General features: G+C 42.6%; 1 protein-coding gene across 4 annotated transcripts in view; it reads left to right on the forward strand.

Moving 5' to 3' along the window:
- The first annotated feature begins 562 nt into the window (after window positions 1-562).
- Window positions 563-26,687, forward strand: part of tmem102 (transmembrane protein 102) — a 39,620-nt gene continuing 13,495 nt past the window's right edge. For 3 of the 4 annotated variants that reach the window (XR_009655181.1, XR_009655183.1, XM_060927041.1), the window contains exons 1-2: window positions 563-704; window positions 1,709-1,920. Coding sequence is in view for 2 of the 4 variants with exons in the window: in XM_060927041.1 (XP_060783024.1) it covers window positions 1,719-1,920 (202 nt within the window). In the remaining 2 variants the exon portion in view is untranslated. The remainder of the gene's footprint in view (window positions 705-1,708; window positions 1,921-26,687) is intronic. The other variant, XM_060927161.1, reaches the window with a different exon arrangement.

The raw sequence follows: 26,687 nt of genomic DNA on the forward strand, positions 1-26,687 counted from the left end.
AAAAGTCGCCTGGATTCCAAAATGAAAACGAACGGTTATATACCAAATGAATGTTCTTGTTCTGAATACTAAAGAAACTGTTGTAGGCCGAGGTTATGATCTTGACATGTTGTTCATTGACTCACTCATTCAAAGGCTTCTTGAGGCTAAACTTTAGTTAACCAGACTTGTTAACCGTGATGTCTGATGGATTTTTTCACCATGCAATTGCCTATTTCACCATTGCTTTTTCTCGATTAAATAGGTGATGATGGATTTAAAGTTTTATCGTTCAATAGTATTTCTAATTGTGCCACTGTCATTATTTAAGTTTCTGTGTTTAGTTAGACAGGCACGTCTGAGGGGGTGAATTTGCTGAGCACAGTTGACAACAGGCGGGGGTGGGGCCTCGGGGGGGTGTCTGCCCAGGGCCTCGGCAAGGGTTAACGCGGCCCAGATGTTGACCTGAAGTTGGAGCCACTGGGGGTTGGCATTGGATTTATGACCCCACCGGCTTGATCCCTTTGAAATACTACAAATCCCAGGATCCTCTGGGGCGGCCGTGATTTCCGGGTTTGGTGTTGCCGTGGGAAGGCGTGTGCCGCGGAGACTAGTTGGAAATGACGGGAGCTGAAATCGGGTTCTTAATTATATTTCCAAACAGAACCAGCTGGCTATAAGGCACAGAGCTTGGCGACTGCGATTTTGGGTGTGTGTGTATTGAAGTAAGCTTGTCATGAACTATTTAAAGTGTTTATCTTGCTAAATTCGTGCACTGAGTCTCACCTGCTTTGGTTAGCGTGCCAGCTAATCCATGAAGAGAGCTGTGGAATTTGATTTTTCTCCTCAGACGCTGGGACTTTTAGTTTCTCATGAGCTCCATTTGCAGATGTAGGTTTTCTTAGCTGCATAATCACGGTTTGTGCTGGTCATTTTTGGAGCAGTTGGAAATGACCGATGCAGATAGCTCGCTGCGACCTGAAGTGATTAACATTACAATTCTGTAGTATTTGCCAAATTAGCTGGACATTAGCTGGCTAATTAGTTAGCCACCGTGCTACCTAGCACGTTCACTGAGTATCTAGTTATTTAATGCATTTGAGGGGGGAAAGAAAGTCAAACAACACCAGTATAATCTACGTGTAGTGGAAGTTAGTGTTAACATGGTAATGTGTGTGTTAATGACCGTTGAACTCAAGCTAATGGACATAGTTTTCGGTCCAAGCTGTATACTACCGTGCTAATTAGTGTGTTGATATAGTATGCATAGTGGCACGTTACCATAACAACCATACTATTCTCATATACTATGGAAAACGCTAGTATGCGGCTACCATCAAAATAACATCACTGATAAAATGTAAATCTAAACACTTACTTACAGACTTGCACAGAGTATCAGGGGAAACAAAACAAACAGACGTGTTTTGTTATTCTTTCTCCTTGTTTTCAGCACTAACACACACAGCACAGTCCAAACTTTCCTCTTAGTTTAGCTTCACTATTCACAAGAAATGCTGGCAATGAAATGGCAGTCCTGTAATAGTTCTAGTTCCAAAGAGTATTTATTATAATGCAAAAAAAAGCGTTATTACACATTCAATATCCTATCTTGACTTTCGCATCATAAAACCTGACATGTTATTTAAATGTGAAAAGTCCATCTGTTCATTGTTCTAAGTTTACTAAGGAATCCAGCAGGCTGTATTTCAAAGTTGTGTTGTCTCAGGTTGGGCTCGATGGAGGTGATCAGGAGCGCAGTGACTCCGCGCACACCGGTGCCGGTGAAACGCGTGTCCGAGGTGGACTTCCGCTCTGGCACGGCACTTGAGCAGCTGGCCTCGCACGTGCAGGAGCTCGTGCAGCTTGAGCAAGGCGAGTTTGGGGACCAGACTGCACTCGAGGTGCACACGGCCAAAGACTTCATCTTCAACATGCTTGGTGAGAAGTTGCTTTCAAAAGTACACGTTTTAAAAAAAAAAAAAAACTACAGTACTGTGCAGAAGTCTTAGGCATGTGTAAAGAAAGGCTGTAGACCAAAAATAGCTTAAAAATAATGAAATGAAATGTTTTGAACATAAACTATAAACAACAGTCAGCCGTAACGAGACTGTCAATGACTGTGTAGCTCACTCTGGCCCTGTCTAGTCCAGAAGGAATGATCTAAAGTGGGCCACCTTGTGCAATAAATGTTGCAAGCTGTATACACTATATAGAAACTATATATTGGCATTGCAGTCTTGGAAGACCATGGATTTCTTGTGCCTGGAATTAGGTTTTCGTACAGCGTTTGCTGTGGCTGAAAAGACCAGTCCGTGAGAGGCAGACTCGGCCGCAGATGTCACATGCGTAGATCGGTTCCGTTGATGGTGGTATCCTGTTGTTGCTTCCACTTTGTCCTCTTTGCTTCCTGGTGATGAGCCAGGGTGGGTTCATATTCTAGCAGCCCACTGCGGAGTGCCTGCTGCCACTGAAGGCGGTCCTGAGCTGCATTTTCCCAAGTGACAGGGCTGTTGTTGAAGCACTTGAGGTCTTGCTTACAGACGTCCTTGTAGCGAAGCTGGGGGCAACCAGTTTGTCTCTTGCCAGGTGACAGTTCCGCATAGAGGATGTCCTTCAGGATTTGTCCATCGTCCATCCGCCGGACATGGCCCAGCCAGTGGAGATGTCGCTGCCTCAGAAGAGAGTACATGCTGGGAAGCTGCGCTCTCTCCAGGACTGCTGTGCTGGTGATCCTATCCCTCCAGATGATACCCAGTATACGCCTCTGGCAGCGAAGGTGGAAGCTGTTTAACCGCTGCTCTTGGTATGAATATGGTGTCCAGGTTTCACTACCATACAGGAGTGTGCTGATGATACAGGCTCTGTACACCTGCACTTTTGTATGGACAGTGAGTTTTCAGTTGTCCCATACTCTCTTTGTGAGCTTCCCAAAGGTAGAAGCAGGTTTTCTGATGCGGCCGCTGAGTTCGGCATCGAGTGACAGGTTGTCGGTAATGGTGGACCTGAGGTAGGTGAAGGTGTTCATGGCTTCCAGAGCGTAGTTTTTGATGGTGATAAAGGGGGGGTTTACAGTGCCTTGTCCCATTGTCTTCATTTTAGTCAGGCTGATGGTCAGCCTGAAGTCCTTACAGGCTTGGGTGAACTGGTCTGAGAGTTTGCAAGTGCTCCTGGGAGTGTGCTACCACTGCTGCATCATCAGCAAATGGCATGTCCCGGATGACGAGTGGCCTAACCTTTGTTTTGGCTTTCAGACGGGCAGAGTTGAATAGGTTACCATCTGTTCTTGTGTGGAGGTAGACTCTCTCAGTTGATGTTCCAAAAGCTTGCCACAGGAGGAGGGAAAAGATCCCAAACAAGGTGGGTGCCAACACGCATCCCTGCTTGACACCACAGCAGATTTTGAAGGGGTCTGAGGTGGACCCGTCAAACTGTATGGTACCTTGCATGCCGGTGTGAAAGGACTGGAGGATGCGGAGGAGTTTTGGGGGGCAGCCTATCCATTCAACCAGCTGGAAGAGGCCACTCCTACTCACTAGGTTGAAAGCCTTAGTCAGGTCAATGAATGCCATGTAGAGTGGTTTTCTCTGCTCTCTACACTTCTCCTGTAGCTGTCTCAGAGAGAAGATCATGTCAGTGGTAGATCTTCCTGCTCTGAACTCTGTCTGCAATTCTGGGTAGATCTTCTCCGCGAGAACCTGGAGTCTGTTCAGCGCAACTCTTGCAAAGAGCTTACCGGTGGTGCTGAGTAGAGAGACACCACGGTAGTTGTTACAGTCACTCCTGTCTCCCTTATTCTTATACAGGGTGACAATGGTGGCATCCCACATGTCCTGTGGTACAGCACCTTCACTCCAGCACAGATAGAAGAGCTTGTGGAGTTTGTCGAAGAGCAAACTTCCCACATTTTATGACTTCAGCTGTTATCCCATCACTGCCTGGTGCTTTACCGCAGGTTAGGCTGTCGATTGCTTTGCTTAGTTCCTCAGTGGTTGGTTCCATATCAAGCTCTTCCATTACAGGTTGGCTCTCTACATGACAGAGGGCAGCATCAGAGACTGTTTTGTCACTGGCATAGAGCTCAGAGTAATGCTCTACCCAGCGGTCCAGTTGTTTAGAGCGGTCAGTGATGACTTCTCTCGAGGCTGATTTAAGAAGAGCAATTGCATAATATGAGGGTCCAAGCGCCTTTTTGATGCCGTTGTACATGCCTTTGATGTTACCGGAGTCAGCAGCTGATTGGATGTTGCTGCAAAGCTGTAGCCAATAGCTGTTGGCGCAGCGTCATGAAGTTTGCTGGAGTTTCCTCCTAGCTGTCCTGAGGGCATGCAGGGTCTTGTCAGTCGGTGTGCATTTATAATAGGTATGAGCAATATGCTTTTCTCCCAGGATCGGTGCCAAAACAGATGCATTGGTTCGAAGCCAGTCATTGGACCTTCTCAACCTTTTGCCAAAGACCATCAGGGCCGTGCTGTGGATGGTGTCCCTTAAGCCATCCCAGTACTGCTGGGCAGAGCAGTGTTTGGGTAGGTGGGGGAGGGATTCCTCTAAAGCAGGGGTGTCAAACCTGATCCATAAAGGGCCGTGTGGCTGCAGGTTTTCATTCCAGCCATGCAGCAGCACCCTGATTTGGCTTATTCAATCAACTGACACACCCACCCTTTAATCAAGGGTGGGTGTGGCTGCAAGTATTTGACTGTGTGAAGACAGTTCAGTTGATTGAATGAGCCAAGTCAGGTGTGCTGCTGCATGGCTGGAATGAAAACCTGCAGCCACACGGCCCTTTATGGATCAGGTTTGACACCCCTGCTTTTATGGATCAGGTTTGACACCCCTGCTCTAAAGCATAGAGGAAGGCAGCAGCTTTGGTTGGAACTGCTGTCAACATGAGAAGGTCCTTTTGGTTTGGCTCTGTAAATGTTTTTCATCTGCAGTTTAATTCTACAGCAGACAAGGGAGTGGTCGGAGTCAGTCTGCACTATGAAAACTACGGGTTTGGAGGATGCTTCTGAGGTCAGCGCATCGTGTTATGATCAGGTCCAACTGGTGCCAGTGACCAGATCGTGGGTGTCTCCAAGAGACTTTGTGCCGGGGTATAGACTGAAAGGAAAGTAGGAGTTGGTAATGCAAAGACCGTGGTATGTGCAGAGCTTGAGGAGATGCTGCCCATTCTCGTTCATTTTCCCAATGCCAAGCAAGATGGCCAGGAGTCATGGTCTGCACCAACTCTAGCATTGAAGTCCCCAAGCGGGTACAGCTGTTCCTTCTTGGGGATGTTTTTTATAGCTGTCTCAAGCTCATCATAGAACTTGTCCTTTATTTCTTGGGAGGAGCGGAGTGTTGGTGTGTATACACTCACCGAGTGGACAGGTCCCCTGGTTGTGTTCAGGCAGAGGATTAAGATTCTCTCTGAGCCACCTGTGGGTGGTACTATTGCTCCCACTAGAGTGTTCTTGACTGCAAAGCCAACTCCATATTCCCTGGGTTCACCAGGGGGCTTCTCCTGCCAGTAAAAGGTGTAATCTCTTTCTCTCAGTGAGCCTGATGAGAGGAGTCGGGTTTCCTGAAGGGTCGAGATGTCTATTTGATGCTTCAGGAGTTCGTTGTTGATGACTGCAGTCTTGTGGGCATCACTTATGTCTAGCAGGTTGTCAGTTAGTCTGGGCGTCATGGTACTGACGTTCCAGCATCCCAGATGTAATGCTGGAGTCTTTTTGATTTTGTTTGGTGCACAGTTTTACAGCCCACTTGTCAGGATGAATCCCTTAGCTTCATGCACCCAATGAAGCAGGTAGGCTGTGGCGGGACAGCACCTTATTGGCTGGGGGCTGCCCAGCTTGAGGTGGGCGGTAGCTGTCCAGTGAGATGAATAATCAAATCAAATCAAATCAAGTTTATTTGTACAGCGCTTTTAACAATAAACATTGTCGCAAAGCAGCTTTACAGAATTTGAACGACTTAAAACATGAGTTAATTTTATCCCTAATCTATCCCCAATGAGCAAGCCTGTGGCGACGGTGGCAAGGAAAAACTCCCTCAGACGACATGAGGAAGAAACCTCGAGAGGAACCAGACTCAAAAGGGAACCCATCCTCATTTGGGCAACAACAGACAGCCTGACTATAATATTAACAGTTTTAACAGGTATAACCCTCAACTGTCCTCATGGGGCCGTCCTTCACAGGAGTGGGGCGATAAAACTCCGACCAGACACAGGGCACCAGGATGGATCAAGCAGGTCCGAGGGGCAGAAGAGGCCAGCATCTCAATCCCAGGATCAACATGTAACTCAGAGGGACAGAAGGGGGGGGGGAGAGAGAGAAAGAAAACATGTTGTTAGGTATGCCCTAAAAATGACAAGTATTAAATCTGTGTGGTAGGCTCGCAGAGACGAGAGTCTTTACATCAGGCATGACACACAATGGCATGTTAATATGGTAAAAAAATATATCATGACCTGCTCTGGCTGGATGCTTGATTGGGTGATGGGAGCACACTCCTCAGCAATGATGAGATGCAGATGGGACCCTTAGGCCTGGCCAAGACAATTCAGTTACATTTCACCGGGTCTGGGACATGCGACAGAATGTCTGACGGACGATTCCCTGCAGGCTACGATAGCCAGTCGAGGTCCCCACCGTCTCCACCAAAAGATTTCCTGTTGACTCCATGTAACTCAGAGGGACAGATTTGGAGTGGGGGGGGGAGAGAAAGAAAACACAGGTGGTTAGGTATGCCCAATGTCACCTGAATAAGTCGGAACAGTATACATATTGCACCGAGTACAAGCAGGGACTCCGGCAACTAACTATGACAGCATAACTAAAAGGAGAGAGCCAGAAGGTAACACAGGCATGAGGGAGCCCCGGGACATAAAGCAGCCAGCCACTGCACCGTCAACAAACTCGAGTGAGCAAGCGAGTGGGGACTGACAGCATCCATACATCCCAGTTTACCAAAACACTCTATGTCTGAGGACCCTCCAGATCTACTCCTTTACCTCATAAACACCATTAATAAAAGGCTTGACTAAACAGATATGTTTTCAGCCTAGACTTAAATGCTGAGACTGTGTCTGATTCCCGAACATTACTTGGAAGGCTGTTCCATAACAGTGGGGCTTTGTAAGAAAAGGCCCTGCCCCCTGATGTAGCCTTCACTATACGAGGTACCAGCAGATAGCCTGCACCTTTTGATCTAAGTAGGCGTGGCGGGTCATAGAGGAGCAGAAGTTCACTCAGGTACTGTGGTGCGAGACCATTTAGTGCTTTAAAGGTCAATAGTAGTATTTTATAATCAATACGAAATTTGATTGGGAGCCAATGCAGTGTGGATAAGACAGGCGTGATGTGGTCATATTTTCTAGTTCTAGTAAGGACTCTTGCTGCGGCATTTTGAACTAACTGGAGCTTGTTTATGCACTTATTGGAACATCCAGACAGTAAGGCATTACAATAATCCAACCTGGAGGTAACGACAGCATGGAATAATCTCTCCCACTGTTGGAGGCAGCCTCTGGTGCCCATCTCTACGCCAAACGAGAAGGGGCTTAAAACCGGTAACTGCTGACCTCCTGTGTTGTGCCTTCACTGCACAGTGAAGCTGGAGTTTCCTCTCCAGGGCACAAGAAGCCTGGGCAAGATTTATGGAAACCCTGTGTTGCCCAGGCAACAGAGATCCCCTCTCTGCCTTGCTGGCGTGATCCAAAGGAATGGTGAACCAATACATTTGGCGTCAGTTCGGCTGCAGGAGTTGCCAGGACAGTGCTTCACACACTGAGCTGCCTAACGGAGTCCAAGCCGGGTTTCCTGTCAGGGTTTGCTCCCTTAGCCTTGTTCCATTCCAGAGGATACCCACAAGGCAGCAGGGTACTATTTGACCCATAGGTGGGGTAGTTGTTGGCAGACGCCAGGGCATGTCCACACACTGGTGGGCCTGCACGTTGTGCCTCTGGGGCCCACTGCTGCTCCGAGATCCCCTACATTTTAGCCTGAGTCCGCGAGGTATCAGTAACTGTGTGTGGCCACGAGGGGGCACTGCAGGAGTCTTGGTGGCGGAGAGGCTGTGTACCAGCAGGAGGAGACTTGCGCACTCGGCTCCTCCTTTCACCCCCCCCGAAGGAGGCTAGCTGGCGGCATTAGCTGTAAGCAGAGAGAAGCAAGCAGGAGCAGCACGTGGCATGCAACATGCACTACCTATAAGCACTTCTACCACAATACTGACGCATCACGCACATGTAGAAGCTATATGCACCCTAGGAATACCGACCTATTTGCCAGAAAGAATCCAAAATGATGAAAAATTGACCAAGAAGCAGCGTTTTTTTTTTTTTTTTTTTTGAACTGCTCATTAAGGCTTAATTAGTCCATAACTTCATTAATAATTGTAATGAAGCAAATCCGGGTAGAAGTTATATGCACCCTAGGTACCCCTACCTTCATGCCAGAAAGAATCAAAATTGGTGAAGAATCGAGGGAGAAGTGATTTGTGTGGAAACTGTTCATTAGGGCTTAATTACTCCATATCTTCATTATTAATTGCAATTATGCAAATTTGGTTAGAAGCGATATGCACCCCAGGCAGACCGACCTTCCTGCCAAAAAGAATAAAAATCGGTGAAGAACTGAGAAAGAAGAAGCGATTTTCATGAAACGTGGACTATACGGGACAGACGACGGACAACACATGATGGCATAAACTCGTCACCTGTCTGCCAGCTGAGCTAATTATAAATGAAACAAAGTTAATATTTGGTGTGAGACGACCCTTTGTTTTATAAAAAAATAAAGTAGTCTCCAGTACAATGAGTATAGTTTTATGTGTAGGTTTTACTGAGCATCTTGCAGAACCAGCCACAGTTCTTCTAGACACTGACTGTCACACTTGCCAGAGGCTTAGCCAGGATTAAGAAGGTTGGGAGTGTTTTTTCTGAAAGTAGGGAGTGTTTCTTGGGCGCAGGTCGAAATTTTGAAAATTTCATGTTTTTTGGTGACTTCTGGAGCTGCAATTGCGCCTTAAAAAGAAATGAAGGCATTCATTTTAACTGTGAATTATATTTTATTAGGCATTTAACACATTTTTTCTTTGCAGGAGGCTGAGGCTATTAAAGCATATATAAAAACATTTCTTAGTAATGCAGGGTTGGACTTAAAGCAGTCCTCACTGGGAAAATACTCTACAAAATCATAAAGGACTCCATTTTTGAAAGACCATGGAGTTCAGGGACTCGAAAATTTGAAAGCCTTAATCAAACCCTGTACCTTCTGCATGGACAAAATCTTGCTGTATTTGAATATTAATCAAAAGCAACACAGTAGATCTTTCACAGACAGAATACTCACTGTTACTTTGAAATTTAGTTATACGTTCCTTTTTGATCAAAGAATTAGTGTTTTTCACTACCCAATATTTCATGTAGGTTATAACGTAACAAATATAGATGTCAAAAAAACATAGATATATATTGCAGTATATAGTCACATACTTAAAAAAAGAAAAAAAGTTTTACTTCCAAATAGCCTGAACTTTGGGTGACACATTTTATCCTGTTTACAGTGGGCATTCCCACTGAAAGAGGAAGCAATTAAAACCAAACAAGTGAAAGAGTTTATCATGCCGTTACCATGGGAATAGTCTTTTATGAATGCGCAAGTGCGCGCTCAGTGCTCCGACTCTGGTGTGACTGAATAAGGTGACAAGTTTTATGTTTCATCTAATTTAGGTAATTTAAAAACTTTATTATTTGGCAGTGGGCACATAGGAAAGTGTAAAGTTTGTCAGTATGTTTATCATGCTTGTATGGTGAAAAACCCACGAAGATATTTATCTAAATACACGAACTACTCATTCTAAACCTGTGGAGCTTCACCGGTGAAGCTCTCAAAACTCATAATATTTTGCTTCCATTCAAGCCTCATTTTGAAGTTTGACCAATAAGAACGCTAGATTTTTGACGGTAAATTTGATTTTCTTGATTTAACGCCCATATATGGAAAGCAAGCACGCCCTGGAAAACCTCTGATCGTTGACAAAAATGTCCACAGAAATGCACAAAATGACACAATTTCACAAAATTTGGGTTAACACGGGTTAGTATAAAATTTATAGGCTGTGTTTGGGGATTTATAGCCTTTGTTTTTTTTTTTTTTTTTTTTTGAGAATTGGCTATGGAAAGCACAGCTCGCTAGCTAAGCCTATGACACTTGCTTCTTAATTTTGCAGCAAAACCCAGAAGCCTTCATTGTGTTTTCTTTTTTAATCTGAAAAGTGCTCTCTTATGCTGCTCAGATACAAACTTTTTTTCTGTAACATTTTTTAATTTTGTGCTGGAAAACAAACTCTAAAACGTTCTAAAATGAACTCTTTGGTGTTTGGAACTCTAAAATGTTTTTGTACTGACTCGGTGTAGAAGTCATAAAATAGAAATCTGTAGCAAAGTTTAGATGGAAAAAAAGGATGCCTAAGACTTTTGCACAGTACTGTATGTTAGATGCTGTGTAAATAATAAAACATGTCGGATCAGCCTGTTCTAGGAAGATGATCAGCGACAGTGTTGTGATTTAGTTTCCAATAACAGTACCATTCTGTTAACAGAATATAAATGTTGAGTAAGTTATCTGACATGTTGATGATCTGACATGAACTGCGATTTTTTTTTTTTTTTTTTTAAAACGTTACATTCCTGGTTTTATTGTGCCAGATTCAATCACTTAAAAGAGAAATTTCTTGTTTTTCCATAATCTTCCATCAAAAATACAGACTTTCACCAGCCTTGAACCATCATCTGATCTTCGACTACATTATCATCTATGCACAGGCATGGAAAATGGGAGTGATACTTTGCTTGGTCACTCCATGCCCAATAAAATTCTGATGGATGAGTCCAACCATACATTATTTTTCAAATATCCTGCTTTGTTCAGAAATATCATATTATAACCATATTTTGGCTTTCAAACATGGCTGCTGGATGTGAGTCTATAAGTTATAGCAAACAAGTTCAGATTTGTTTTTCAAGTGATGGCATGTGTATTTTTCCAAATGTATACAGGAGTTGTGTGTGGTGGTCTGGGAAAACCCATCAGTTGTTGCTCCATCTGAATTGGAATATACTTTGATGTTGTATTTTGCAAAAACATACAAATATATTACCAACCCCCCCCCCCCCCCCCCCCCCCCCCCCCCCGGTTCATTTTTAACCATACCTTGGTTGTCAGCCTGCAGAGTAAGGAGTTTAACAAACACAGCAGTACCTGCAGTCAGTCGAAAGAGCTAAAGATGTCTAAAATTTTATTTAAGTGTGCTCATGATTGAGTTTTAGATAGTGATTACGCATAGCAAAGTGGATGCAAATCCAGTCCGTTCAGTTTGGGATCAGATCCTGGCAGTCAAAATGTCCATGATGAATCAGTGCCACCGTCATAATCATAGCAGCGCTGGGTGAATTATTTTATTTATTTATTTTTAAATTTTTTTTATTTATTTTTTTTTCCACAATTAATTTAGTGAATCTGAATTAAGGTTTTAACATGATTTTCAAAAATGTTCTCATTGAGATTGTGCAAGATTACATGTATTTAGATTTTTAAATAAATCTATAAATGCTGTTCAAAATCTTAAACCAATACAAAGGAAAAACACAGCCTTCTTAACATAAGTGTCTCCTACAGCCTGCGCTACTCTCAAACGCTGCTGCGCTGAGAGAGAAAGCTGGAAATATCACCTCAGAGATAGGGAATTAACAAGGTCATGCAAAATATAATACTGTATTCAACCATAATCTAATGGTTAGAGGAGCAGCTTTGGGACCAAAAGGTTGTCGGTTTGATTCCCTGGACCAGCAGGAATGGCTCAAGTGCCCTTGAGCAAGGCACCTAACTCCCAACTGCTCCCCAGGCTGCTCTGGGGATGTTGTACGTCACTCTGGATAAGAGTGTCTGCTAAACACCTGTAATGTAACTTAACTCCTTAGTGGTAATACACCGGATGCATTTTTAACCTCTGCACTTTCGACAAAGTGGGAAAAATGGATGCCTCCATGTCTGTCTTTTGTTAGCAAAAATTGAGCCAGCTGACTGATGAGTGATGTATATTTTCCTCCTAAATCAGTGGAGTTTATAGTCCATGTTTTAGATTTAACAAGTGGATATATCTGTCTATTGGTTAATCTGAAACTAAACTTGTGTCTATACAGTACAGTATAAATCATTTCAAGGTAAGCAGTGCAACAGTGTTCATGGCGTAGGAGTTGAAAATCAAGATTTTTTTTTTCGCAGTATTTCCCAGCCTTCCATCATATACAAAACAGAGAGGAGTGATGCACACTCTGTACAAAAGACAGCAGATAAAGTTTTAACTCTACAAATGTCCTAATAATAAGACATTTAATAAAAAAAAAATAAGGCAACAGAACCAACTAAATTATCAGAATAGTGTATGTTGAGAGAGACAAGGAATTTGGTTTCAGCAGTTGGTGTCTCTCTAGCGATATACGTGGGGGGGGGAGTGAGTATATGTAATATATACAGCGGTGCTTAAAAGTTTGTGAACCCTTTAGAATTTTCTATATTTCTGCATAAATATGACCTAAAACATGATCAGATTTTCACACAAGTCCGAAAAGTAGATAAAGAGAACCCAGTTAAACAAATGAGACAAAAATATTATATTTGGTCATTTATTTATTGAGGAAAATGATCCAATATTACATATCTGTGAGTGGCAAAAGTATGTGAACCTTTGCTTTCAGTATCTGGTGTGACCCCCTTGTGCAGCAATAAATGCAAACTAAACGTTTCCAGTAACTGTTGATCAGTCCTGCACACCGGCTTGGAGGAATTTTAGCCCATTCCTCCGTACAGAACAGCTTCAACTCTGGGATGTTGGTGGGTTTCCTCACATGAACTGCTCACTTCAGGTCCTTCCACAACATTTCGATTGGATTAAGGTCAGGATTCTGACTTGGCCATTCCAAAACATTAGCTTTATTCTTCTTTAACCATTCTTTGTAGAACGACTTGTGTGCTTAGGGTCGTTGTCTTGCTGCATGACCCACCTTCTCTTGAGGTTCAGTTCATAGACAGATGTCTTGACATTTTCCTTTAGAATTTGCTGGTATAACTCAGAATTCATTGTTCTATCAATGGTGGCAAGCCGTCCTGGCCCAGATGCAGCAAAATGGGCCCAAACCATGATACCACTACCACCACCATGTTTCACAGATGGGATAAGGTTCTTATGCTGGAATGCAGTGTTTTCCTTTCTCCAAACATAACGCTTCTCATTTAAACCAAAAAGTTCTATTTTGGTCTCATCCATCCACAAAACATTTTTCCAGTAGCCTTCTGGCTTGTCCTAATGGTCTTTAGCAAACTGCAGACAAGTAGCATTGTTCTTTTTGGAGAGCAGTGGCTTTCTTCAACCCTGCCATGCACACCATTGTTGTTCAGTGTTCTCCTGATGGTGGACTCTAACATTAGCCAATGTGAGAGAGGCCTTCAGTTGCTTAGAAGTTACCGTGGGGTCCTTATGACCTCGCTGACTATTACACGCCTTGTTCTTGGAGTAATCTTTGTTGGTCCACCACTCCTGGGGAGGGTAACAATGGTCTTGAATTTCCTCCATTTGTACTAATTTCTTTCCTTTTTTTTTTCCGTCCTCAGTTGGATCAGCAACATGCTCCCCCATTTTTTTTCTCTACTCATAGTATATGACCTGATAGCTTAGTAGTGGAGTAGCCAATCAGAGCATGCGATTGCTCATATCCAGTGACTGTGGATATAATAAATAAATAATATTGGCTGGCTTTGAGTGGTATATCAGATAAATTCCATCCACCTAGCATGATATTGAACGAGTCAAAGACAAGTAGCTGAATGAAATATATCTGATATATACCACAAAAAACCCAGCCATTATTATTATTATTATTATTTATACACATTTGATGGAACAACAAACAGTTAAGAACAGGGGGGTAACTTACCAATATTGAATGCTGGTTCTGATGAAATGCAATTCAATGTTCTGTCAATCCAATGTACTGTACAAAGTCAAAGTTCTAATGATGCTACAAGTCCAAGAAGCCTGAATGACAACCCAGCTTATGTTAAGCTATATACAGGTTGACAGTTCAAAGTTACTTTTGGTCATAGTTAATTGTTACACTGCAGTTGTTCAAAACAAAGGGGCTTTGTTGAGTGAAGTCCTCTTGTAAAAGTCTCCATCACTTTTCCTCACCTCCAAGTAGAACTTTGACAGTATTTCTGCTATTGCTCTCTCTTCCAGTTTTTCGATGTCCGTTTGGTATGTTTTTCTCTTGTAAATATGTGTGAAGAATATCCAGTGAAGTTTTGGTAGTCTTTCGGGTGTTCAGCGCATGTGTCTCTAAATCTTCCGCTTTTTATGAAGCAAACCTGGCAGCCATGTTGATGGACAAACTGTCAGTCACTCGCTAGTACGGAAGTTTTACGTCTCCGATGTGTCTCTTTTCCAGTTTTTCGATGTCCGTTGGTATGTTTTTCTCTCTTGTAAGTAGGCGCGAAGAATATATCATGTTTTGGTAGCCTTTCGGGTGTTCAGCGCGTCTTTATTTTCAGTTTATTTATTTCATGCTTAAACCTAGCACTGGATTAACCTTGTCTTCTCTCTTTCCCGGCCAACAAAGAAATGATTGTGTGCATGCGAAGCAGAAAAGTTTTGTCATTGGATCTTCGCATCAGCTCTGATGTGTGACGTGGTGTTGTCTTGACATCATGCGATATTATAACAATATCGCGCACTCATTCTCCAGTGGGGAGAGTGGTGTAATACATGGAGGATAAGCGATATGATAATATTGCATGCCATCAATAAACCCACTGGAAGGGAACAGAATACATGTTTTTATTCCATGGAAAAAGTGGCCTGTATGTATAATCTACAATATCTATCTCTGTATTAATATACAGTATAAATTCAGTGACGTTAGTATTAACAAAGTCGAGTGACGAGACGATGAGTGAATTGTATCTCGGGTGATGAAGCAGAAATTGATAAGGATGATGATGATAAAGTGAGAAGCCAGTTCTCGTTGTAAACATATTCTTCGAAATTTGACAGCAGTGTTGTTTTTCCATCAGTAGATTGGGTTATACAGGTAGAGCAGGGTGTCTTTCAGTGGAACTAGAAATCTTTAAACGTGACTGTCTGTCTGTTTTTTGGTGTAACCAGAGTTTACGTTTGTAAAAATCTGACTGTATGAGTTTTCCCAGGCTACCTGGATTATTGTTTCCACCCTGCTTTTAATGAACACACTTCAGTGTCAGTGTTGCAATAAGTTTAAACGTCTCTATGCTTCAGACACAAAATGGTGATGGTTCAGAGTCCATAGATGTTGTCAAACAGTGGTGAGATTGCCACACATCTTGGCGTCGTTTCATTTTTGATGATCTCCTGTGACCAATAGGTGGCACTGCTCTCATCCTCTTTCTTTCTCTCCAGAAGCACCACAAGCCCAATCCCACAGTCCCCCCCCCCCCCAGTTGACAAAATCATTCTTTCTCCTTTATCATCATCATCATCCAGCCCACACACATGGAGTGACTGTCATCCTGCCTGCCTTTCTTCCTCGCTGTGACAATAGGATGGGGAGAGATACTTGCTTGAGCTCTTTACAGTTCTGTTAAATCTTAAAATATCATAACCAACCATAATCTTGTCAAACAATGGATTAGTTTACTGACAGCTTCTCTGTGTCTGTCTCAGCCCCCCCCCCCCCCCCCCCCCCCGACATGTTCTCTTTGTCTGTCTGTCTCGTTGTCGTCTCAAGTTTTCTTCATGCTACATAATCTGTCTTATGTTTTCTGTTCTCCGCCTGCTGGAAAGACTTATTTATTTCCTGGATGTCGATGTTTCTTTTTGTCTGCCCTCAGCCCTGAGGGTGCAAACAGAATTTCAATATGTTTTTATCGCTCCGCTCATCTCATCTCTCTCTCTGTGTGCTTTTTTTCTTGCGTTTGTGCTCCTATGTTCCAGTCAACTGTTGTCTAGAAACTAATCGAAGATCCTTCTTGAGGTCGCAGAACTATATTCCGTGAGTTGTTGAACGATTAAAAGATTGTTTTAGTATTGAACATATCACACAGGCTTTGAGACCGTATTGAGGCTGATGGGTGCAATTACTTTATGGATCCATACATGCTTTCACTCGGATCTAGCTTGATTAAGAAGATTAAATATATGCTGTTTGTTTTGAATACCAGTATTCCCTGAAAGCACTGCATTGATTCATTATCTTTTTTCTGTCTGCCTGTCGATCTGAATTTATTCTACTGATGAAAGGAAGCAAAAACCTTCACATTCCAGGCAAAATAGCATGTTCGACCAGCACCCCCTATCTCCCTGCACCTTTCTTTACAGACATTAGCATAATCTTACTATGTTTATCTGTGAACCAAAGTCAGGCACTCATCTTTTCCCTCCCAGAAGGACTCATTATCCTGTAGTAGCATTATAGCACTATTAGCCTCAGTGACTATGAGAGGACTCGGAGAGCAGCAAAGGAGCTGGACTTCTGTTCTTATGGGTCATTAAAACAAATGAAGGATGACCACTAACTTGGAAAGCCAACTATGTTGAGGTGTCATTTAGGGATCTGCTCAATGCCTCTGAGTATATTCATCCAGAAGAATGATGCTGAATGTTTGGATTGAATATCTTGTTCTCCTGCAGCAGCATGGCACCAGAGATGTATCTCACTGTCCGAGAACATGACGCCTTAATCAAGTATCCCACATAGAGAACAATGCAAAAAGGAAATCTGAAGTTTAATCACAGTGTTTCATCCGAGCTCCAGTCACTGACCTAGTACACTGCAACCCCGCTCTAACAAACACTGTGGGGGACGTCCGAGTAGTTCGCTCTACCGAAAAGTTCGTAAGACTGAAATGGACCCACTTGTCACACCAAACACTCACTCTTGCGTAAAACAAGACCAACTGTGCTGAATTTATTTACAGTGAATTCACTCCCACATTTAGAAAGTAAAAGAAACGAGTCACTCTTTCCAATGTGGTAAAAAATAATGTTAATATTATAACCTTTCAGTTAGTAAAAGTGCATATGGCAGTGAGGGTGTGGTCAGGTGTCGGCTGTGAAAGGCAAGGAGTCAGGTTGACCCAGCAGATAACGTGATGAGTTACACTTGTCTAATTATTGGCTGTCTATTAATGTGTCTGAAATCACTCGCTTGTTGACTTCTCCCTACTCACTATATATACTATATAGTATTATAGGGAATTACTATATAGTGAGCTCATTGGTAAAATGAAAAACGCTTTCGGACACTACTCCGTCTTGCTGTTATGTCATTACTGTCGCACAATTAAAACATGCCAGATCAGTTGGCTGGTGGGTTTTCAAAATAATAAATACATGCATTTATTTTATTCGCGGTGCGGGTTCCATCAAATCCTGCGCTCTGATTGGCTGGTGAGCGGGTCCGTATCCTACGATACGGACCCCAGTTATGGACCTCTGGCAACTCACTCGTTCAGAACAACAAACATAGTAGCATTTTTTGTCAACATTTATCTTTTTTTTTTTTTTTTTTAAATAAGATTTATTTATGATTATCAAAAATCATACATTTTTGCCAGCATTTCTCAGGAGAATAGCATTAATTTTACAGCATGGATAGCGATAACGACAGTGTTCACAGCGAAAGTGAGTTTTACTACCCTGAGGAAGAAGAAATAAAAGAAAAAATTTCAGGAGAAAGCTAAAAACCTCTAACTTGCTAACACAGCAAAAACATGGCTGAATCCTGAATGACTCAATTTTGTATAAATGGGGGACTACACAGGCGGCAAAATGTAGTTTTTTTTTTTTCCCCCTGTCATGGAAGTGCACTTGTATACTGAGGAGGAAGCCATTTGCATTACAGCCGTGAATGAGGATTCAAAATGGCGGCTCGGCTTGGTTTTCCCTTTCGGGTGCTCTCGTTTTCTGTTAGAATTTGGTAAAGAAAAAAATATTATAAATAAATATAAATATTATTTACTAGCTTAAGGTCAGTCCGTATGGTGAAATACCGTGACCTCGACCATGAATACTGACCTCGGCCCAGAGGGCCTCGGTCAGTACTTTCAAGACCTCGGTCACGGTATTTCACGATACAGACCTCCCAGCTGGTAAATAACATGTATGTATTTTTGTGATAAATCCATATTATACTGAGCGTACAATGCTCAGTGTAAATGAGTACACCCCCTTTGAAAAGTAACATTTTAAACAATATCTCAGTGAACACAAAGAATTTCCAAAATGTTGACAAGACAAAGTTTAATATAACATCTGTTTAACTTATGTGAAAGTAAGGTTAATAATATAACTTGGATTACATATTTTTCAGTTTTACTCAAATTAGGGTGTTGCAAAAATGAGTACACCCCACAACAAAAACTACTACATCTAGTACTTTGTATGGCCTCCATGATTTTTAATGACAGCACCAAGTCTTCTAGGCATGGAATGAACAAGTTGGCGACATTTTGCAGCATCACTCTTTTTCCATTCTTCAACAACGACCTCTTTTAGTGACTGGATGCTGGATGGAGAGTGATGCTCAACTTGTCTCTTCAGAATTCCCCAAAGAAAATAATTTCTTTACACCACAAAGGTGAAGGCTACAAGAAGATCAGCAAAGCTTTACTTATCAGTCAGAATACTGTAGAAAAAGTGGTACAAACATTTAAGAAAGATGGAACTGCAACCATCTCACAGAGACGTCCAGGTCATCCATGGAAGTTAGCCCCTCAACAGGAGTGTCTTCTGATGAGAGGGGTTGAAGAAAATCGGCATGCAAGTTCACTGCAGTTATCTAAAGAAGTAGAAAGCCAAACTGGGGTGACTATTTCCCATGACACAATACGGCGTACACTGCAGACAAAGATGAAGACTACTGGGACTCCATACTCCATACTGGAGTGATGAGACCAAGATAAATGTTTTTGGAACTGATGGCTTCAAAACTGTATGGTGTCGCAAAGGCGAGGAATACAAAGAAAAATGCCTGGTGCCTACAGTGAAACATGGTGGTGGCAGTGTCCTTATGTGGGGCTGCATGAGTGCTGCTGGTGTCGGGGAGCTGCATTTCACTGATGGCATCGTGAATTCACAGATGTATTGCTCTATACTGAAAGAGAAGATGCAACCATCACTCCGTGCCCTTGGTCGTCGTGCACTTTTCCAACATGACTAAACACGCATCTAAGGCCACTGTTGGATTTCTGAAGAAGAACAGGGTGAAAGTGATTCAGTGGCCAAGTATGTCTCCTGATCTGAACCCAATCGAACACCTCTGGGGAATTCTGAAGAGACAAGTTGAGCATCACTCTCCATCCAGCATCCAGTCACAAAGAGGTCATTGTTGAAGAATGGAAAAAGATTGATGTTGCAAAATGTTGCCGATTTGTTCATTCCATGCCTAGAAGACTTGGTGCTGTCATTAAAAATCATGAAGGCCATACAAAGTACTAGATGTAGTAGTTTTTGTTGTGGGGTGTACTCATTTTTGCACCACCCTAATTTGGGTAAAACTGAAAAAAGTGTAATCCAAGTTATATTATTAACCTTACTTTCACATTCTAAGTTAAACAGATGTTATATTAAGCTTTTGTCGCGTCAACATTTTGGAAATTGTGCTCACTGAGATACTGTTTAAAATGTTACTTTTCAAAGGGGGTGTACTCATTTACGCTCAGTACTGTATTTCCCACATTAATAAATACAAAGTACTTTGCGTCTGCTGCATCTTTTGGTTCGTTTAAATCAAGGCTGAACACTTTCTTCTTTGCCGCTGCCTTTTATTAAATCAAATTTGAGGCTTTTGATTAATTCCTCGCTCTGCACTGTAACTTTTATTCTTGTGTTTTATGTCTTATTCTATTTGAGCTTATTTTCTATTCTCTTATTGTTTTTAATTGTAGTTGAATGTCTGTTTGTAATGTTTCTTCCTCTGTCCATTCACCAACACTTTTTTTTTTTCCTCCCTTTTTTTTTTCCCCAGTGTGACTGCAGTGCATGATGGGAGATATTGCTTGGTTAGTGACCATCGATTGTATACTACTTTTCACAATGCATTGTGGGATACCATGAGTCCACTATAGAGGGTGTAATAATTCTCACTATACATTTGGACAGCACTAGAAAATGGCAAACTCACTATATAGTGAGTAGGGAGTGATTTTGGACAGTGTCTTTCAGATTTCCAGTAACGAGAGAGAGAGAGCTGTGTTCCCCAATGCATGCATGAAACCTAAAGTGACTGAAAAGTGAAAGTAGAGATAAATAGAAAAACTAGAGACCTGTGCAGGTCTGAGCTCAGCCTTTTATTTCGACGCCAGAATTCGAACCAATGTTGCAAAATCCGTTCCTTTCCTGGACAGTGCTCTAGCCTGCATGACCACAGAGGGTTACATCATGAACTAAGGTTATGTCACATGGCACTTACATAGTCCGTACACAGTAGTGCCACATAGACCCTGAAGCCGTTTGTTTTCAGGATAATGGCTGGCTGATGAAATTATCGGCTGGCTAGCTGACTCAGCCAAAACCTTAATGGCTGCTGCAACCACCAAAATGTTTATGGCTACAAATGGCTGATACTGGACGTCACTGTGTGGCATATATCCGGGCGAACGGATCAAACAAATGGGGGGAATAAATAGCAAATTACCACAGGTCCCCTGGTCTCTTACTTCATTGTAAATATAAATCTAGCAAGATTGTAGTTCAATGCTAATAATAAGCTAATCTGGATTGTTCGAGGAAGGCATCTAGCTATCTACTCTCACTAGCAATGACCAGTGAAGGACTGGCAGCTATCTTACTATGATGAAAGTAGAGTGGTGGAGTACTTTTTTTTTTTATCAATCTCGAAGTATGTGAAACAAACAAACAAAAAAAATACCTTTACACTTTCCCTCAGCAGCGGCAAAGAATGCAGCCATCTCGTCGATATCGGAGTCGATTGATGCTCTGGGTGGGTTCCCGGGTTCCCCAGTGTATCGTGGTAACGGTGTGAGGGGCGGGAAGCCAGACAGGTAGTCACAACGGCAAGCTTATGGTGGCTCTCTGTGCTGTGATATCAGTTCTAAATCTCTACAGTGTATGCCTATACGTCTCTATTGTGTTACTACTAGTGTGTACAGTTGATCATGTTTGTGTCACTTTTCTTGTAGCTCATGATGTGGATAAACCCATTATTTGATGTACACAATTCTTAGTGGCTCAGCCAAATTTTATTAGATAGCGGCTCAAATTGGCTTACAAAATTATTGGCTGGCGGCGGCTCAAATTCTAAATGGCGGTTTTAGCGGCGCCTGGCGGCGGCTTCGGGGTCTAATACCACACTACACCTGTGGAATCGCTGCCCGAGGCTGGCATGCCAGTTACATTCTTAAACACGTTTGAACTTGGTTAAACATACAGACAGGTGCCTCTATAGACCCTTTTCAGTCACGTGACCTTCGTAAACGTAACCGCCATTTTGGACATGTAGTGGACTTCGGCTCGAATCAGTTTGAATGCGAGGAAGGCGACAAAAGAAAAAGGAGCGAGATGCAGAAAACACCTTCACTATCCAGCGACGTAGGGCATTTACAGGGCGAGCAGAAGGAGAGGTATTTGCAAAAATTGAGGTTAGCAGGCTTAGAGAACGACGTTTACCTGCTTCCACCAGGATTGTTCACTGACGTACGGAAGTACACGAAGCCCTCGTCTTTACCTGACTTCGGCCCACATGATCTGTATACCTATGTCATTAAAAACCCATCGCCATACACGCCAACGTCCGAGGTTCCGGAGCGCGCTCCAGCTTGCTCCAGGAGTGCTCCGGCCGAGGTTCCGGAGCGCGCTCCGGCTTGCTCCCCCTCAAATTAAGCAGCGTGCTCCGGGGGAGCAAGCTGGAGGGGGAGCAAGCCGGAGCGCGCTGCTTAATTTGAGGGGGAGCAAGCTGGAGCGCGCTGCTTAATTTGAGGGGGAGCAAGCCGGAGCGCGCTCCGGAACCTCGGCCAGAGCACTCCGGGAGCAAGCCAGAGCGCGCTGCTTAATTTGAGGGGGAGCAAGCCGGAGCGCGCTCCGGAACCTCGGACGTTGGCTCCGGTAGCTATTTACACTGGATCTGGTGTAAATAGCTGCTGGATCATAATTACAGTAAACTAGTAAATACAGTAAAGGAAAAACTTGAGACTGAAAGGTTTTAAGTCATCCAAATGACTGAACGTAAACATTGCTACAGTAACATGTTGTTGACATTAGCTAGTCAACAATAGCTACTACAGAAGAACAAAGAGGTTACACTGGGTTATTTTAACCTGTTTGGTTACACACTCGCCGCCATAGAATGTTAACAGCAATGTAATCCCTTTTCTGGCTAATTTTATTCGTCTTACCTCCAACAAAGTGGTCACTACACAAGCGTTGGTATGCCGAGGGCTGCCAATCTTTCCTGTTAATGGCCGCTATCCATCTTCTCCGTCGGGATCCGATAAAATGATAAACCTTGCCTTGTTTGTTGATGGTTACTACATCCAGGTGCACAACAATATAGTGGCATGATGGAAGTCTTGCTGAAAGTAAAAACTTTCTTTGCTGCCATTCCTCAGTGTTGGCTGTGGTAAACTACTGGTAGTACATGTCCAAAATGGCGGCCGCGTTTGTTGTGACGTCACGTGAAAAGGGTCCATAGACTTCAGCCAAAGGCTGAGCCAAAAATACACCTTGACCTGTCTCCCAGTTCCTTATTGCCCCAGCATACAAGCTGTTACAGTATGATACGAGTGTCCCATCAGCTTTACTTGCTGAAAAAGCTGGTGATCCTGGACTGCTTTTTCTTTGCTGACTGACTTAAATCACTATCGAAGTTCATTGACTGAGTTAAAGGATCACAAATGGAGGCGATGATTACTTTGTCTGTAATGGAAATGATGGAGGTTACCGGTGTATTGTTGTCCACCCACTGTTTTTCCTAAATCTTCACCATTCAGTTCGTTCATGTGTTGCAAATCACTGGTGATGTCAGCAGTCATTTCGTCCTTTTATCCATCCTTTGATCACCGCTCTCGATAATTGTTAGTGATTGACACCTAAGCGAGGCTAGTTAAGCCTTTTATGGCGTTAACACACATTGTTAACTTGGCTGCAGACTTGATTACTTACTGTTCCTCTCTGGGAGGAAGAGGAACACATGGCTCAGTAATTTTTGTCTTGCCTGCGTAGCAGTTTTCCGAGACACAGCGGTCACTTTTTTCCGGACTTTTTTACTGTTTGTAAAAACTTTTGACGTTTTCAGATATCTCCAAAAGTAAAGGTGATCCTGTGTCTACACTGCATATGCATATTTGCTATGTGGAGGGCTTCTTCCCCAGGGGTGAATTTTTAAATTTTGACCTCTGGCGACAAATTCAATGAAAAGCTTAGACGTTTCACCATATCTCCCAAAGTTAAAAATGACCACATGCCCAGACCACATTTTAACATCCACCCTAAAGAGGCCTTCTCCCCCAGGTTTTTTTTTTTTTTTATGTCAACTTTGATCTTTTGTCTTAATGCAATGTGAAATTATGTTTGCTTGCTTCTGAGCAGGCAAGACTTTGCTGTGCTTCTGGTTATCTTTATTTTTAAGACTCTGACTCCTTGTCATTAAAGGTGGGGGACATGAACTTCATTTGTTGAATGTGAAACTTTGTTGTAAGAGTCCGTTCTAGCACGGTTGCAGTGTCAGGGCCACTGACAGCTTTGGCTGGGCCCGGGACAAAATGCTCTGAATGGGCCCCCCCAGGCCAACACACACACACCCACCCACCTCTCTTATCCCAGTCTCTACTCACTCCAACCCTTAAATGACAGGTATTCAAAAACCATTCAACCGGTCAACAACCATTTCATTTTAGCATTTCAACATTTTTACAGTTTTAACATTTCCTTAGTCTCCAACTATTCAGGTGCGAAATGCAATGCGCCGGACTTTTGTTGTGCGTGCGTACTGTCCAGTGTGAAAAGCAGAGAAGAACACACCGCTCGAGAAACGGCGGGATATGATTGCAGGCTAATGTGAATATTCTTAGCTTCAATCAGATATATGAAACACAATGTTATTAAGCCGTTGTGGTTATGAAATGATTCAATGCCCTGTGCGTTTGATATGGTGTTCAGTGTGACTTGCTCTCCCCTCGTTTGTAAGATGAATTGCGTGCTGCGCGTGCCTTGGTTGGGGTTACTTTACGGGGCTGGAAAAAGTTGACTGCGTCTTACCCAGTGATGGGAATAACGGCGTTAGAAATAAACGGCGTTACTTTTTTTAGTAACGAGTAATCTAACTAATTACTTTTTACATCGTTATAATGCCGTTCCCATTACTTACAATAAAATACTATGCGTTACTTTATTAAAGCTGTTCTCATCTGGCACGCCGCTCGTTCAGCCTTTCTTTACTCTGCTTTCGTGTGGGGCGGGGAGACACGAGACAACGGCACAGTAAGCCAATCAGAGTAGATTTGGACAACATACGTAGGTAGGCCACGCCTACTGCACTACTGCGCGCTCTTTCAATCGGAAGACACAGCGATGGCGAGCGGTCAGCCCAGCACTGCGCTTTCACATTGGAAATACAGCCATTACTTTTCATTACTTGAAATAAAAGGCAAGAGTGTTTACGTGCAATGCACATTATGTCGAGGAACAAAGTGTTTGTCCTCGTCAGTGGCCAGTAATTAGTAACATAATTTTAATAACTACAAAAATATATTACATTTGATAGATGTCTTATCTCACATTGTCCCACAAAAATATTAATATAGTGTAGATAACGTTACTAATTGATTCTGTCAAGTGTCCATTTCAGTCATTAAACACATTTAACATTCACTTTTTTATTATGATTACACTAATTGAATTTGATTTTTTTTGAGGGGGAACAAAATGTAACGGAATAATTACTTTCCCTGGTAATTAGTTACTTTTATGACAAAGTAACTCTGTTACTAACTCAGTTACTTTTTGGGAAAAGTAACTAGTAACTATAATTACTTTTTGAAAGTAACGTGCCCAACACTGGTCTTACCTGGCTCAGCTGCCCCACTGCCTTTGCTAGTACCTGCTGCATCATCCGAATCTTTTTTAAAATATTTATGCAGTGAGCCCCTGAGTCTCTTGGTTTCTTCCTCTCTTTTTCTCTTTTTTCTTTTCTGTGCTCCTGACTTGTGCATGTTGGCAAATGGCACGCACGCTGATTGTCGAAGCGCTATGATCGAATGATGTCGTTTTTTTTCCCCTTAATCAAAGAGTCAGACCAAACCATTTTTGCATTAGGGGTGGTAGGGGATTCTTGACGCCTTTTTCAAAGACAATAAAGGCAAAAGATCTAGAAATCATTTATTGAATGCAAATATAGCACATTTCTCCCCCAAATCAACACATTTTGAAATGAAATAAAATAATCGCAACTTCATGAGAGCCCAGTTCTGCCCCCCCCCCCCCCCCCCCCCCATTCCTGGGCCCGGGACAACATACCCGTTTGTCCCCCCTGTCGGCGGGCCTGGCAGTGTAACTGGCTTTGCCGTATTAACACTGTATTTCCAATATCGTAAATACTGCATCAACCTTAAAGGTGGCTTTACATATGTACTTTGCCTATAGACCCATTTGTTTACTCAACTGTGAACGAAAATTGTTGGTTTTGTACAGCCGTATGTATGACGGTAACATTTTAAGATAGAACGGCACTTAATACATAGCTTCAGGGCAGTTAACTATATAACATCCTGGAATTATACACAGATTTTACTTGATGTACAAAATTTTATACTTGGTTTTTTATTCCTTTTTGAGAGATGGATGCTGAGTCATTGTCATTAAAGCGATAAAGCGCTGCCGCATTACCGTCTTTAGCTAGAGGTACATTCCCTCTGGCACCACAGTGAACAGCATTGTAGGCAATTTAGGAAACTGTTCGGCAAGCTGAAAATAGGTCAACTTGTCAATCGTAAAATACATATCAGAGATCACACACAGATGTGTTGGTGTGCATCAGTGAAATCAACTGTGCATATGAAATGTTATTTGCAACTTAGTATTATAATAGAACTATGCAAGTATGGTGTCATGGCTGAGGGTGAAAGTCTCCTTCGCAATCCTATGCACGGCTCTACTCTGAGAGGATCAAGAGCAATTAGGAGGACATTAGATATTAATAATGCAGGCATGACACTAGAGAATATGGCCATGCTAATAACTTCAAGCTATTTTATTTATTTTTCTCTCTTTTTACTTTTTAAGCTCAAATTAGGATAGGTTTTGATTTTTTTTTTTTTTATATTTACATATTCAGATTTTTTTTCTTAATACAATTTTATATTTCTATATAGCTTTATTGTATATACATATATCCAGCCAAATTGTTGATCTGTAACCGCTTATCCCTTGTGGGGCAAGCTGGAGCCTATCCCAGCTACCCATGGGCGAGAGGCAGGGTACACCCTGGACAAGTCGCCAGCTCATCGCAGGGCTGACACACACAGACACAAACGACCATTCACACTCATGGTCAATTTAAAGCCACCATTTAACCTAACCTGCATGTCTTTGGACTGGGAGGAAACCCACGCAGACATGGGGAGAACATGCAAACTCCACACAGAAAGGCCCTCGTCGGCCGCTGGGTTAGAACC

The sequence above is a fragment of the Neoarius graeffei genome, chromosome 1, assembly GCF_027579695.1.
Source record: "Neoarius graeffei isolate fNeoGra1 chromosome 1, fNeoGra1.pri, whole genome shotgun sequence".
NCBI lineage: Eukaryota > Metazoa > Chordata > Actinopteri > Siluriformes > Ariidae > Neoarius > Neoarius graeffei.